The 17,257-nt window shown below is 41.4% G+C and overlaps 1 protein-coding gene across 1 annotated transcript; it reads right to left on the reverse strand.

Annotated features, from left to right (window-relative positions):
• Window positions 1-378: 378 nt before the first annotated feature.
• On the reverse strand, window positions 379-16,971 carry LOC130177220 (desmin-like). The gene is made up of 11 exons (XM_056388735.1): window positions 16,925-16,971; window positions 7,842-8,498; window positions 5,364-5,424; window positions 5,027-5,122; window positions 3,925-4,086; window positions 3,671-3,796; window positions 3,438-3,548; window positions 2,996-3,105; window positions 2,756-2,808; window positions 2,035-2,126; window positions 379-1,191 (listed from the first exon to the last, which is right to left on the reverse strand). The coding sequence occupies exons 1-11, from the start codon at window positions 16,954-16,956 to the stop codon at window positions 1,150-1,152; spliced, it is 1,542 nt and encodes a 513-aa protein (XP_056244710.1). The 5' UTR covers window positions 16,957-16,971; the 3' UTR covers window positions 379-1,149.
• Between the last annotated feature and the right edge of the window lie 286 nt (window positions 16,972-17,257).

Raw genomic sequence — 17,257 nt, forward strand, 5'->3', positions numbered from 1 at the left:
AATTCTTGGTGCTGCGCTAATCTTCTTTCTGCTGGAAACAAAGCACGACTGGGACCAGCTCATTAACAAGCCATTGTTCACTTTTCTCTGCACCAAGACCAGTCCTGTTACTGATCATTTCAACACAACTGCAACTCCTACTTTCTTTCCAAAAGTGAATCAAATGTTGACAGAGGGGTGTTATGTTTGGCTGGGAAAGCTTGCATCCTTTCAGAAGCCTAATACAGTCCACATCACATGATGAATGCAGTGGGTAGAAACAGTTAATAAGGGAACCAATGAAAAGGCACTTATCCTCTCTGGGCTATGTGCAGACAAAAACAACAATCTAAGACGTTCATTTGTGACAAAATACAAACAAATTCAAGTGACACATGGTGATAATAAATGTCTTTATTTGAGACTTTTGTCACAATGAAGCACCGTACCATGGTTACCCATAAACATACGATCAAACACCCAGCACATGCTTCTGAGCTCAAACTTAAAACATGACTGAGTTCCTTCTTCATTAGATGTTTGTGTTTCTGACATATTTCCAAACTTAGACCAACGTTTCACGTTCCTTAAATCAGTTACACAAATAAAAGCCCTCCTTGATCAAGTCATATACTTGTGTGTTTGCACTGAAAGACTTGGAATATGTGCAGTGAAAAATTACTGGTACATTATTATTTTTGACCACAGTATTTCACGGCCATCGATCTGTCTATTGCCTCGCAGACGTCCTTATAGATATTCGGCCAATACAGCTACACGAAAGATGTGCTGTTATTTTAAACTGTATCTTTGCTTTTGGATCATATTAGCAGACAAAGTAGGACAAATCCAGGTGTTTTTGAAAGATGGAAAGTAACATGAACAAAGTATACATTTCTGGAATGGCTTTTATTTAAAACCAGGCAGTGCCTCATACCTCCATAGTGCCTCTATCCTGTTTATTATGTATACAGCACATTGTGCAAAGATGTACAAGTCTACAGGTTGCATTCACTTATATAATTTTGTGCTTCGGCTGAAATGGTCAGCAAACTGTATCTAAAAATGGGCTCAGCTTATAAATAGGTAGGTGGTAGGGAGATGTAAATGTTTGCACTGTTTTTTTATTGATTTGTCATATATAGTGTTTCTAATGTTGCCTCTTCTTGTTTACATGATGTCCTGCTGGTGCTGTGTGGACTCGCTGACCACCTGAGGAAGACAAAAAGAGATATTGTAAATTGTAACAAAAGAAGCAAACAACACTAATTACCTATGTTAAGATCTGCAGAGGGTTGCAGATCATGTGAGCGTATTCTCTATCAACAGTAAATGCGCTGATACTGATGCAACTGTTGTTCGCCCCTTAAGTGCAGGTATTGTTTGGAGTGAAGTGCCGTGCAGGGGGGCAACAGTAACCACTGACAGTGAAGTTGCTTATTCATAGAAGCCAGTGTGAAGTGTTGCTGCCAAGTGTCTACACAGTGTCGGTGCAAACTACAAGATCCCAGCCATTCAGTCAGAGACTAGAAATGTTGCTGCGGCTAAAATTTCATCTCCTGCTGATTGTTACCTTTTTTCTCCATGCTGTGAAATGCACTTGTGAACTTTAGCCTATTTCAGATGGAAATGCAAAGGTGGCGAAGAAATTAAACTTAACAGAGGCATTTTCTTTTAAAATCTGGTAGTTTGCTGAAACCCACAGTGAACAGGTGGTAGGTGGGACACTGGAACCAGACTTACACACTGAGCACTAGCGCCCTGGCTCATAGAGTACTTCATCTGCATAAGAATATACAGTAACAAATAAAAACAACTCAGCTGGATTATTATCAGTTTCATCTCTCAACAGCTAAAACAGCCATTGTGGAGCAACACTTTAATTAAATTGTATACTGTAAGGCTGTGTGTATGGTTTATGTTAGCAGTAAATGTGTGTGTGTGTGTGTGTGTGTGTGTGTGTGTGTGTGTGTGTGTGTGTGTGTGTGTGTGTGTGTGTGTGTGTGTGTGTGTGTGTGTGTGTGTGTGTGTGTACGTGTGTGTGTGCGCTCAAACCTCTCCATCGCGGGTCTCGATGGTCTTGATGAGAACAGTCTTCTTGGAGTGAACCTCTGATGAGCGCTGATGCTGGGACTCAGGGCTGGTCTCTGTGAGAACACATTCAAACAGCTCTCACACTCGTTCATAGACTCATCACATTAAGCTTTGCTGCAGCTCCACAAAGCTCATTTATCTTGAAGATACTGACATTAGTTCAGTATTGCTCTTAGGAAGTTGATCAGCATTGATGAGAGTCATCAAACAGTATGCAGAGCTCGTATGACTTCCACTTAAAAGTGTAATATTCAAACTCATATACAAAATCACTGGTACTAATGAATCATGGCTGCACCCCTTACATCATCTCAAATTATATTTCATTGTTTCTAATTAGTGGACATCGGGAGGTAGTGGCAGAGATGAATGGCATTTTCCAACTGTTAATACATCAAATGAAGAGGCTAAGTTGTGAGTTTATTGATTCGTGGCTTTGTGATGATTGCTTCTGTGGATCAAAGAGCCATAGGGGTTTTTGACATGTCACATATCACCACACAGTGGTCAGAATGTGACACTGCAGATATGCAACATGTAATAGCCTCAAAATAGCAATTACCATATACAGTCACAAGCTATAATTAGTCTTTTTCATGCCCTCATTGACTCATCTGGAATGTAAAATGGATTTTGTGGGTATTTTTGTGCGAAGGAAAGAATGTGTAGTGTTTTTTCCTACCTCTGAATCCAATGGAAGAATAGGCAGACTGGACTGGCACAGTGGTGGTGATCCTGTAAACAGGATGAGCACATGATGCAGCATTACAGGTCAGTAACAATAGGTATATATATATATATATATATATATATATACAGATTAATACAGATTGATAGCCTTAGTATTGGCAGTTTTGGACTAATATTGTCTAACTTTACCCACATTCGAATGTGAACAGCACACACACACACAAACACCCACCTGCTCTCCTCTCCCTCCAGCAGCTTGCGGTAGGTGGCAATTTCAATATCAAGGGCCATCTTCACATTGAGGAGGTCCTGGTACTCTCTCAGGTGGCGGGCCATATCATCCTTTAAATCAGTTCATAAAAGTTTTCACTGCCTGCTCAAACACTTTTCTCTCTCTCTCTCTCTCAAAAAAAACAAAAAAAACAACTAGAAAAACATCAATGATCCTGTTTTGAAATCACAAACACAGACAGTGTGCCCACTGGAAGTTTCAGCTGCAGTCAAGATTGCTTTCAATCATTTTCCTAATCAGTGATGCAGTGGCTCAGTCTATGAGCTCTAGTCAATTATTACCAACAGCAACATCATGAATTTTGTATCTGTTTTATACTGCTTTCTAAAATCTAGTGGATTCATGGACTAAGAAGTCTGTGTAAAATCTCTACACTAATTACCTTCATCTTAGCAATGTCTTCCTCCAGCCGTGTGATAGTGTCCTGGTAACCAGAGGCCTCGCGGGACATGCGCTCCTCCATATCTCTCATCTGGCGCAGCAGAGACTCGTTCTACAGGGGGGGACCGAGACATGAGGTTAGAGTTGGGACTGGGACAGAGTAGTAAAGAGAAAATAAACCAAATGTATTAAATCTATTGGAATAAAGTGTGAGAAGTTGAAGTCAATACTCACGGTGCCTTTGAGTGAGTCGATCTCACAGGTGTAGGACTGGATCTGGTGTCTGTACTCCATGCTCTCCTGCTTGGCCTGACGCAGAGCATCGTTGTTCTTGTTCACGGCCTGGTTCAGGTCAGACACCTGAGGGGAGAGGGGATGAGGTTTTAGACAGTGTGACATCTGAAAGAGACTATCTGTGTGTGTGTGTGTGTGTGTGTGTGTGTGTGTGTGTGTGTGTGTGTGTGTGTGCGCGCGCGCTTTATCCATACCTTAGATTTGTACCAGTCTTCAGCCTCTGCGATGTTCTTGGCGGCAATGCCCTCGTACTGCATGCGGATGTCCCTCAGAGCAGCAGTCAGGTCGGGTTTGGACATGTCCATCTGGACCTGGACCTGAGTGTCCTGCATCTGGCTCTGCAGCTCACGGATCTCCTGCAAGGTGACAAGAGAAATGAGAAAATAACAGCGGGGTTAGAAAGATAAAAAGAATGGATTTTGGAGGAATTTGACAATAAAGAAACTGAGCAAGGTTCTCATTTAAACCTCGTCCCTCTCACAACCACAACACTTTCCCACTAACTTGACACTGCAAGTTCTTAAAACATATATCAACATGTATCATCTGCACAAAAAGTTAGACTGTTAATTTCCCCAGTGGTGTACTGATGCAACATTATTAAAATATTATTGGATATCCAGAATGGCACTGAGCTGATTTGGGCTGTGTAAAACTGCAAGCTTCAAATTGGTAAGCTTTGGTCCCACTCAGCTGTCCTCTGGTCTAACCAAAAGCTATAAATAGCTTTGCATCTGTTCACATGCACACACAAACGTACACACACAGACACACACACAACAGCTGACATTCTCTCTTTAACCTATCCGCAGTTCAGCATTTCTGAGAGGTCAAAGTGGAGCCAGGGAAGACAAAATGACAGGAAGGGACCTCAAGAGTGCCAACACGTGTCTGACTGTGTGGCTGACTATGTCCTTTGATGTCTGCAAGTGAACATGCACAAATTTAGCCATGACACTTATTGCTTTTGCTCTGCTTAAGAGCTGCATGTATAATTTCGTACATTTTTTGTATTGGGAGGAAGAGGTTAGAGAGAAGAAGAGCGACAATGAGTGAATGTGCATGATAAATATGTTTTAACATCAGGGGGTGTGTTCAAGTGTGAAACATATGATCCCTTGGGGAGCTGCATGCCTACAGAGGCTCAGATCTGATATTACAGCATATCTTCACGCAGAGTTGCTATATGATACACACCGCCCCTGATGATACACATAGTACATAGACATATTACTGTAGGTGTGGCGGCCTCAATGGAGGCAGCAAGAAAAGAAATTTACAGTCAGATCAACAAACCTCTTCATGGATCTTCTTGAGGAAGGCAATTTCCTCCTGCAGACTCTCAATGCGTCTCTCCAGGTCCAGCCTGGCCAGAGTAGCATTGTCAACATCCTGGATACAAACACAAAAAAATTGTAGAGACAACCAACAGAAAAAGTGAAAAGGTGCAGCGAGAACAGGATATTGAGAGGCAATGGAGATGAAGTAAGTGGCTGATGAGAGATAAAAGGGAAAGTTGTGTCAGGCTAAGGATGAGACTGAGGGAAAACCTCACTTTTTGCTTCAAGCTCTGAGGAGAAAATGACTAAAGATTGAAATATACTGGAGTGATTTTATGGAAATAAAGACATACGGCTCTGAAAGCAGACAGGTTGTTCTCAGCCTCTTCCTTCTGGTGAATCTCCTCCTGCAGTCTGGAGAGAGCCAAGAGCAGCAGAGGAAAAGAGGAAGAGGGCAAAAAAGACACAGGAAAGTTGAAACATAAGTGCATACAAACAAGACAACTGTGCTTGAGGGAATAGTTTCTTCCTCGGGGACCAATTACTAAACAGATAAACTCTCTCAGCTCTTTTTGTCTGCCTGTAAATTTATAAGACTAGAACTGGACTGGACAATGACACATCACAATCTAATGTTTATTTTGTACATACCCATACACACATACCGATACACACACTTTGAGTCCTAAAGCTGCGGTGCAGCTGCTCTCACACTGTCAGAGTCAGAAGGGTAACATTGAGGAAGATACAGAGGTCTGCCCTCGGCTATTACAGTATCCAGAATTAGCATTTCACTATGCCGCCTGAGCAACTGGGAAGTGTAGAAAAGTGTAACAAATGCAGACTGCAAAAGTGTCTCTGGTTCAGGAGTCACTAGTTGGTAATTTCTGCTTATTCTAAGGTTTGTTAAATGTTAATTTAAATAGCTTTGCAGGTAGAGATGCAAATTTTGTTTCTTTTTTTCATATTAATTGGAACAGTGCAGCACTTAGCATATTATACATACTTAAACAGCCCCATAGTGCCTCTGCAGAACATATTTTCACACTTTCCACCTGTGCTATTCCCGTTAACAGCCCTGTAGTCCTTGCAGTGTCTTGTTTTAGTTGCTGACGCGTGTGCGGCAAAAACATTTTATTTTTTGCATTTTATATGGTTTTTTGCTGGTACAGCAAAGTATCTTGCAGGAAAAAGAAAAAAAAATGGTAGGATAACTTTGTTTTTATAATATATAATTGAGATGCAGGTGCCATCTTTAAACTCTGCCATCATCCTGTGTGTGTCTGCATGCAGGCATTGTGACTGTTGGCAGGCGGGAGGTTTCTGTGAGTATTTTGATATCAGTGGGAGCAGCAGGTGCCTTGGCAAGATTCACTCTGTGCTACAGGCAACAATTTAAAAAGGGCTGATAAAGAGAAAGTGAGTGTTTGTGTGTGTGTGTGTGTGTGTGTGTGTGTGTGTGTGTGTGTGTGTGTGTGTGTGTGTGTGTGTGCCTCTATATACACTTACATTTAAGTGATGTTTCTTGCTGTTGCAGTGACAGAAATTCTAAATTCATAGAGCTGACCTAGTAGCTACAAATAGACAATTCAGCGATACACCCACATCACAGCTCTCTCTCTCTCTCTCGCTCTCTCTCTGTGACTCACACATACACACATGCACACACAGACGTGCACACACACACGCACACACACACACACACACACACACACACACACACACACACAAGCTACATGTGTTTGGTGGTCTTTTTGAAATTTTTGTTCATTTTTTCTCTCTTTGTAAACACACAGACACACACAGACACACATACACACACACATAACAGGCTGTGAGTGTTCATCTGTTTTTTTTTTTCCATCTGTCTACTTCTCTTTCTGTCTGACTGCTGTTCCACTGTCTGTCTGACTGAAACTTTATCTGTCTGTCTGTCGGTCTGTCATCTTTATTCCTATGAGTCTGCAAGTCTCTTTCTCTCTCTCTCTCTCTCTTTTCATTTTCTTTCCTGCTACGTCTCCTGTGAACAAATGATAAAATACCTTTGTAAAAAGTTGGTGGACCGTAACACTCATTAAAGTGAGCATATTCTCAAATCTCTTCTTTGTTATTTTCTTTCCCTTTCCTCCAAAAGAGACGCGACACCTCTGGAAATCAGTAAGTCATCATGGAAGCCACATGTTGGGGTTTTTAACTTTTCCATTTTATTGCATCAGGAAAACTACCTTAAACACTTTACTCACTCTTACTCTTCTCCTGCTTCCCATATCTCCTCAATTTATCAACCTGCAACACCCAGCAATGTGTCAACTCTGTTCTTCTAATGTGTAGCAGCAGTTACCGACCTATGGGTTGAAATCCTCTGAGGAGTCGTGAGATAAATCTTTAAAATCACAAGATGATTACCAAGATTGGAAAAGAGAAAAAAATGAGCTGTCCCGGCTTCTAAAAACTATTGAAATTAAACAATCGGGGAAGGGAATATCAACTCATAGATGTGTTTGTAGTGTGGAGTAGAAATTGCTTTGCTGTAAAGGCACACAGGCCAAAAAGCTTGGGAGCTTCTGATGTAGGCAGAAGTACCATGTATCAGAAACTAAACTCTAAATTATACAGTTGTTGTTCATCTTTCTGCAAGAGAATCTGTCGCCCACTCCTGCCAAAGTACACCTCTTTTCTGGGAACTCTTATTGTTAAAGTCCTAAGACATATCAGTGTCAAATACATACTTATACAAATGCAGTGGCTTTACATAACTTAATTTATAGTACCGTTTTGATCATTCATCCATTCACCCACACATTGGTACAATTCAATCCATCCCAGTTTACCTCAGCTTAAGTTTCTGCAGGTCATCACCCAGGTTGTCTCTCTCCACCTCCACTCGGGCACGCTGGTTGGAGAGGGCCTCTATCTGCCTCCTCAGCTCCCTCATTTCCTCCTCATACAGCTCAGCCACACGCCCGGGACCCTCGCGACCCCTCAGCTTCTCGATCTCCACGGTCAGTGCGGCATTCTGCTGCTCCAGGAAACGCACCTTCTCGATGTAGCTGGCAAAGCGGTCATTGAGGTGCTGAAGCTCGGCCTTCTCATTGGTCCTTGTGTTGAGGAAGTCCTGGTTCATGGCATCGGCCAGGTTGAAGTCGAGTTTCTCGCCAGAATAGGTGCGCATGGCTGTAGAGGATCCGAACCCGGCTCCTCCAGCACCAGAGGACACCCTGTAGCCGGAAAAGGAGGGAATGCCAGAGCTCTTGACCTCGTAGACTCTGGAAGACATGTGGCTTGAAGAGGAGCTGCGGCCTCCCCCAGAGGAGAAGAGGGAAGACATTGGTGATGAACCAACGCCGGAGCCGAAGGTGCGACGGTATGAAGAGGCAGACTGGGCTGAAGCGGAGTACGACTTGCTCATGGCTGGCTGGCTTGTGGATTTGATGGAGCCGCTTGAGGTGCTGAGACCCAACTGTCCCACTGGGCAACTGGGAGGGAAACTAAGTGAAGAAATGCCAGGCGCAGAGCGCAGCTATTTGTAGATTTACCACACCTACTCCCACCCGACCCCTCCTCTCTGTCTCCATTCACCCAAGTCTGTACTCCCACCACCCCTTACTCCCCCCCCCCCCCCACTCAACCCCATTTTTCATTTATTGATCACTTTGTCAGCGTTTTAAATCAAAGCCCACACCTGAAGGAAGTTCATATTGGACGCATTGTGGAAGATTTCACCATGGGTTAAGATGTCATCTTATAGTGGTAAATGAGCATTAATGGTGTTTTGTAGAGACAAGGTGGATATATGGACACCTAGGTGGTAACTGTTGAAAGCAGGCCCCTTTAGTCAAAGTTCAACTTTAGTCTTATTTTTGGTAAGTTTGGCTCAATTTTGCCTCTGAAATCCACAGCACAGAAAGTTAACCAAACATCTTTTTGTTGATTTGACTAATTAAGTTTGATTTCAGTTGTATCAATAAAATTTTGTATAAATGATTGCCTTTTAAAGAAAAAGCCATGATCTGCCTCCACTTCATTTTCAGGAAATGTTATATTCCTTATATGGCATTTTTGTAATTAGTTTATTGCAGATTCATGATATGTCATCCATTATCCTCCAAGCCTTTCCTCTTTGTCTCCTCCCCTTTTTCAGCCACTCATTTTTTTTCTCCAGCCCCACTTATCTTCTCATCGCCCCCCCCAACCCCACCCCCCCACCACCCCCCCACCCCCCCCCGGTCACTCCTGTTGCTCGCCCTCGATTCAGCTGTCTGAAACCAGGGGTCTGGTTTCAACAGCTGGAAATGACGGTGGCCTTGTGTGAGTTGTGTTCTTGGATGGATGCATGCTTGAGTGAGTGAGCAAGTCAGTCAGTCTCTACATGTGTGTGCAGGAAAGATGAACGTGGCAAGTTGTTGTAGAGACGGTATAGGCTGTGGTTTCATTAACACTATCTGTATACCACATCAAGAGGGAGAAGTGGACCACAGCCTATTTTACCTCACCATAAGTCATCTTGAAATAGCCTCAGATGTTTGAAATAGCCACACCATATTTACTGTAATTCAGCTTAATGCCACTTTTATGGAGCTAAAGCAACTGGATCATTAAAGCAGACAGATCTTTATCAGCTTCTCTGTCTCTTACTTTCACAGTCACTTTTAAAAGCTTAAAATGTATTAATTTGATTGTTTCCAAGTACATGAAACGGATGTTTATCAGTCTCCTAATGCTGACGCATCAGAATTTATTATACACAATGTTTGATTTAATGCTGTGCCAGTGGCTATAGAGTTACTGTAGAGTTATGCATTTACCCTTGGTTACATAAGCAGCATACGGTTTGACTGATAGAGCCGCTGCCAGGAAGGTCACACACTCCATTTTGTTACAAGTGCTCTTCACTGCACTTACTCACAGCATGAGTGACTACAAATCTGTGTACATCAGCCATGCGCTACCTGGTTAAAGGTGTCATGAATAAGTTGTAATGCTGAATACAAATTAGCAATCTGTGTGTATATTCATCATGTTCAGGGACAGACTGCTGATAAAGGGACTGAATTAATGTCATATTATCACGTTATGAAGTTGTTATGGCGCGCGTGTTGCAACTGCTTAATAACAAATCCAGCACACACAGAGCAACATTAGCTTTAGGATTCGTCCGATATTTTGTCTTTTCTAGTCTATTTTGGTCTCTTAACTTATTTTGCTAAATGTTTGACTTGACTCAGAACAGTTGTGTACTTCATCTGTCTGCTGTTTGGTGCTGGGCAGCTAGCATACAGTGGGATAGTTGGAGCTTTCTGGGGAAAATCAGCTGCCTGCTGCTCAGACTCAAACCTGTCTATTGGAAATGTGTGGGCCATAACACCGAGACCATTAGCTAATATAGGTGAAAAGCTCCATATAGTTGCAGCGCTGGTAGATAATTGAAATGATTCCTTTTGATCACATTACATTTAATTAAAAAATGGTTAGACAGAGGGTTTGGGTTAAGATAACCCTCCAGCAAATGAATGGGTGTAAGCACAAATCAAAGTCCTTAGCAGGTTTGTACCACATATTTTTGTGTGTTGTTCAGTGTGTGTGTGTGTGTGTGTGTGAGTGTGTGAGCATGAATGAATGCTGCTGGTTTATAACAGACAGACATGTCAGACACCCAGGGCTGCAGCTGAAAGCAAGCCCAGACTCATGAGGCGTCTGTCCTCTGCCCTGTGTCAAAGGACCTTCCTGTGTAAATGTGTTGGTGGTAATGATGATGGTAATGATAATGCTGATGATGATGGCTTTAGTTGTGTAAGGAGCTAAATACTGCTCGAAGAGCTGAATAGAGCCATGACACTTAACTGACTTCTTACACAAGTTACACATTTGAAGGCCCGGCACAGCCACACAGGTGTTTTCAATTACCCCTGCTGATTACACCTCCAGTCAGGTTAAAGCTGGGTGGAGCTATGCTGGTGATGTTACGACCCTCTATGGACCTATAAGAATGAAAACAGGCTAAGTTGTCCCGCAACAAAAGGTGCAACAAAACTAAGAAGAGAGTGAGGGAGATTTCAATCAAGCGTAGTTCACACAAGCGCACACAGTCATACCAAGGAAACACCTGTATGGGTGAACCATGGGTGTGCAGAAGCAATACTGTCTTGTCCAGTCTCACACTATCTTAACAACAAGCATATGCCACATCAAATCAAATCATATAAAGGCTTTAAGTAGACGCTGCTCTGACTCCTAGTTCTTACAATTCTTAGATCCCGGACCTATAACGCCTCTGAAACAGTGTTAGTGCACTGTTTGTGTCCATGTGTTGGAGGTGGAGGGGTCTCCATGGGTGGTCGTGCATGTATTTGCGTTTCACGGAGCAGCGTGTGTGTCAGCTGCTAGTGGTGTCAGCTCTATTTTTAGCTTTCCCGTTTGAACTCAGTTGTCCAGTCACTTTCCCAGAGCATCATGGGACTGAAGACAGAGCCCGAAATTGTCAATAAAAGTAAGAAAAATGACGCTGCTTTTACTGACATGCTCAATAGGATAAACACAACTGCTGACAATTGAAGTCTAATATCGCACGAAAACAATATTTGTCTTACATTGCTGGGCCACACAACCCAAACTATGCTAGCCTCTTTATAGTGGCTAAGAGAGAAGCCATTATTAAACGCACTGCCATGTTACTTCCACAGTCAAGAGTTGTTCACATTTCAAATGTCTAATGTTTTCCTTTCAACTTGTTTGAGGTATACTTAATTTTCCCTGACAGATAAAACAACAAAAACATGATATTACATAATGTTTAAATCAAGCTGTCGAGCAGATATGGTGCTTTAAATTTCAATTTTCACTTTTTTTTTAATCCCAGAATTCTTTGCTGACAAATGTACAACAGATATAACTATATAACTAATTGTATAATAATAATGGTTGCCATAATAAAAAAAAAAAACTACTGGCCAACTTTTCTTTTCCTCACATGAAGTATTTTTTTGAAATTATCCTTATTAACTGCTCCCATATTTCATTTGTATCATCAGATATTAAGACAGATATCGTCAGGCCTCCTTCCAGGACCATGACTGCGCCTGTTCTAACAGAAAAGGCCCATGTAGTCAGGGAAATATCCATGAATAGACTTTTCAAAAGGCAGTCCCTCTATATTCTTGACACTCTATAACGTTGACATTAGTAAACATGAATCCTGCTCATACGTGCACTTAAAAGAAAACTGGGATGCTGCCACCCCACTAACCTTGAATTCACTTTTAAAGTGTTCAGATATGAATTTCATAGTCACAGACTGAAGCAGTTGCTCTGTCTGATTTCCCATCCCACTGCATTCATGTACCAGAAATGATGAAGGAGGTTTTCACTAGTACAGATGATTTGAAATGACATGATATGAGCATGGTGTGACTTGACTGTGTTATCTGCTGATATGACTGGAGCTGTCATCCTGGAGTTTCCCAGTCAAAGAAAGCATCAGCAGCCCAGGACAGAAAATGAGCTATGTACGAGTTGCCTAACAACCCCAGACACACAAGCAATATCTGACCCATAGCCCACAATTATAGATTCTTAAATTAGCAGCCAGATACCACCACGGCCGGGAAAACAGCTATCAGATAGACACAGACACATGCACGCACCAAGTCTGAGAATACCAACAGTACATAGCAGCCAAACCCTACTCAGCCATGTCATGATTCTATTTTAAGGACAGGATGCAATATTGTAATTTAAAAATATCTGCAGTAATTTCCCCAAGTTTGCACTAGAAAATGTTAATTAATCAAATCAGTTTATACACAATAGATTTCTATGTTATCTGAATTCCTAATAAAATAACAGAATGAGTGAGTCAGAGAACAATTTCACACATGAATTTGATTTTAAAGCCCATTTAAAGCCCACTCTCCACAATGAAATATTATGATGACTGGATCAGCAACTAGACTGGAAATATACCTCGCTATCATTGTGTCACTTTTTAACTTGTTATATAAATGACATTTGCTGAGACATAACTGTAAAAAAAAAAAAAAAAAAGCTCAATTTATGTTATAATCTACCATGTCGCAAATGTGGGGTATTCGGAGCATGGTGGGGGCGTCTGGCCTGTGGAATGCTGGGGCAGCAGTGTGGATGACATGATGAGAAAATGGCATGATGGGAAATTGTTTGACAATCCTTTTTTAACCACTGAGTTAAAAACCACTGAGAAACTAAGATAGACAATCTGTGTGTTTTCATTAAACATTAGACATTACAGAGACACCTCTTTATGTATTTATGTTAAGGTAAACAAACAGTAAGTAATACAGTCACAGACTTGTGGTGCATTAGATGTGGCAGCTGCAGAATGTGATAATAACAGTAGTATGATAGCGACAGGGAGAGAAAGCAGAGTGAAACACAGTGAAAATCCTATGATGTTTTGATATGACTTTAATAGTGTCTATAGGTGAGTGGTGTTCAGCTGGTTTCATCCTTCATGAACACTGAATACACGTTGCCAGGCAACCAACCAAACACGCATACACACATGCCAATGAGTTGAGCTGCTGCACAAGAGTGACACAAGGACGAAAGGATGAGAGTAAAAGAGAGAGGAGGAAAGGGAGATAGATATATGTGTGTGTGTGTGTGTGTGTGTGTGTGTGTGCGCGCAGTATTTGTTTTTGCATATTTTGATTGCATGCAAGTGTGTGACATGGAAACCAACTTTATAGACATCCTTTGCAAGGCTCTAGTTTTTGGTCTATCTTAAGAGAGAGATGATATCAAAGCCAACAGCAGCACAATGTGCCTGAAATAGAGAGCAGTGGACATCAAATCAAACCATGTGATTCATGAGTCACACCAGATAGAAAGGCCACTTCCTGTTTCATTACAGTCCTGTTGCCCCAAACTTCTGTCAAGAAAATGAACAGTGTGTCATGAGAGCATAATGCACAACTTAATATTCAGTACAAATAAACTCTCAGCAATGTAAGCAATGCTAATCCCATGGCATTATCAGACATTCACTGCACTGCATATGCTGCCTATGGGATAGGATCACTGTGTAAATAGCAGATCCGAAGCCAAATATATATAAAGTTGGAATAAAATATTTTTTGTACCTCTTTCCATGAAATGATTGTGACAATGTGATTTATTTAATTTCACCTGTGTAATTGGGACACATAATGTAATCATTACACCTGGTCAAAAGTGATTACTGATGCATTTAAATAAGAATAAACAGAGGATTGTGTCTGAAAACAAAATTATTCCAACTTCATGGGCAACAGTGTATATATATATATATATATATATATGCTTAATATGATATATTCTTGGCTTCGGCTCTGCTATTTACACAGTAAATTACACAGTAAATAGCAGAGCAGTGTGTGTGTGTATATATATAGATATATATATATATCTATATATATATAAATACTGAATATCTCTATATATATATACACACACACACACACACACACACACAGACACACATATATATATATATATATATATATATATATATACGTGTCCAGTAGTAGTTCACTGACAAAGTCCCATCAGAAGAGATGCCTGCAGATGTCAACACAGCTCTACTCACTATCCCCACAACCACCATCAATAATTGAAAACAATGAACTTGTATATGCCACTGCAAGAGTATCCTGGAGATACAGTACTTGGGTAAAAGAAGCTGAAGAAGATTGGACGCAAAGATCAAAATAGAGGGATGTTAGCAACAGAGGTTGTTTGTAACAGAGGTACAGAGGGGTGTCATGAGAGACATGTTCTGGATGGAAAAGAAGTACACTGCTGACTGACCACACCACACACACTGGATGCTACAAGCTGGATTAATGCCGGCAAGGCAAAGTCTAGTTATGTCAACTCCAAGTTGAAATGTAGACTGTTCAGAGCATCAGGAAACTGGCCCCTGAGGAGAGAGGGAAAGAGCTCAGAAAAGACATGTTTGAAGAGTTGAGAGAAATGGAGAAGGAAGCACAGAGCGAGAGCTGCTCTACAAGAGCTCCAGAGGTGCAGGAGGAAAGAAGAATGAAGAGATAATAAAACTCAAAAGTCAGAAAGAAAGAGTTGAGTAGGACAGGAGAATAGGAAGAGGCAGAAGGCCAAAAAGGGAGAGGAGGGAATAGGAGGGAAACTGAGCCAAAGGCCCCAGAGAATCAAAAACAGGAGCAACTGAAGCAAGAGAGGCTTCAGTGGAAAAAGGAAAGTAGAGGAAGAGCCCATCGCAAGTCTCAGATTCACCCTAAGTGATCTGAAAAAGGAGCAGCAGATGAGGTGTGAGGAGGCTGAGCTTTGTCTTGAGTGAGGAGTGGACAATAAAAACAGTTTACAGTGCCTGACACCTGAGGTGCAGAGCCAGGAGGTCAGGCAAAGAAAACCTCTTTTGAGCATTTGGGTTGGAGAGCAGAAAACAAACTGTGACTATCCAAGGGGAGCTCCACCCAACCGCCTCCACATCATTTTCTCAAAAAGCAACAAAACCAAAATCATTTAAGCCCCTGTAGTGGCTGCAGGAGAGACTGGAGTTTTGACTCAGCTTCAATAAGAACCAGGACCAGATGGAGAGAAACGGGGAGTGAAGGCTCAAAGAGCACAACTGATAGTGTGATGCCTGCAAGGACAGGCGCCGGAGCCATTTGTCTGAGCAGTTTGACGGTTACGGCATGTCAAGAGACAGCATCCTCAACAAATTTGAATTGAACTGAAAATAATGTCAGATAAATTTCATCAGGAAATCTTATGAATTCAGAGAAAGTAACATAATGTATATGCAGCAGTATAGTTGCAGTTCAATCTGAGACAGTAAACAGGCCTTTCCCATTGGTACTAGTTATATGTAACAGGATTATGTAAAGAAATGACAAACTAAATGTATTTGTAATCTGTTACATTAAACATCAAAACATCAAAATGTTGGTGATATAAAAGGGGTTACATATCAATATGTGTAATTTTTCTTTCGTTAAAAAGCTGATATGTAGGGGCGTCGAGTGGCGCAGTTGGTTGAGCAGGCCCCATGTGTAGAGACTACAGTCCTCGCCGCATCGGACGGCCCTTTACTGCATGTCATTCCCCCTCTCTCTGCCTCCCCATTTCCTGTGTCTCTCTACTGTGCTATCAAATAAAGGCATAAAAAGCCCAAAAAAATATACAAAAAAAAAAAAAAACGGTATGTAGAATATGACATTCATGCTGTTGCTTTGCATCTGCGTCGAGCAAAAACATCTTTTGGCATATTTGCAGACAACGCGGGTGAGACAGGAGCATGGTAGGTGTGAGATCGTGTACACATCAACACTCCACTAACTTCATTCAGCATTGTGTTTCACTAAATATTAACTTGGAGAGGTCACTATGCACCAACAGACTAAATTAATGTTACCGTTACCATTATGGAAAGTAATCAGATGTAATAAGTTACATTATGAAAACAGTTACATTACTCTTTAATTAGTAATCTGTAACTTATTACATTTCAAAAGTAATCTTCCCAACACTGCACATTGGTTGGTTTTAACAGACACAAGAGGGAGCAATAGGACAACTAAACAAGATGAACTGCTGTGACACTTCTTCCCTAAGGGAATTAAAAAAAAGCTCTTGCTATAATCAGAGGGGTTCCAATCAGAAGGGATCAATTAAGCTAACTGAAAGTGTTTGCACTTTCAGTCTGTGCATTCCCAGTTTCAATGCCAGACTGAGAGACAAATATTTACAATGACAGTAGAAATGATTTTAGGAGAAAAACAGTCTGCAGCCAAATGATCACATTTGTCAGGGCACTGGGAATTTCTGGTAAACAGGAACAAACACTGGAAATGTTTATTTATTAAAGGTTGCAGTCTAGCTTCCACATACAGTATTGGATCTGGGTGCACTGTGGTCTTACCCGGACTTGAAGGACGTCAACTGAAGAGACATTTTCGTTTCATCACCAAGTAGCTAAACATCAGGTCACCAGGGTTCAATGCTGTCAAACATGAAATTAAATTCAATGTAAGCTTGAAACACACACACACACAAAGACACACTCACACACATAAACATATACGTGTGAACACCTGCAAGCTGTTTGAGATTGCACGTTTTGTGCGCATACCTGCATGTTTATGAATAATAAATGAATGACGTGGATGAATGGGTGGAATATGAACGTGAACACTCTCGACCAGCTCCCGCTCTCATTTGGTGATGACGTACAGTAGCTGCAGGTGGATGTCTT

Source organism: Seriola aureovittata, chromosome 11 (assembly GCF_021018895.1).
Source record: "Seriola aureovittata isolate HTS-2021-v1 ecotype China chromosome 11, ASM2101889v1, whole genome shotgun sequence".
In the NCBI taxonomy this organism is placed as follows: domain Eukaryota; kingdom Metazoa; phylum Chordata; class Actinopteri; order Carangiformes; family Carangidae; genus Seriola; species Seriola aureovittata.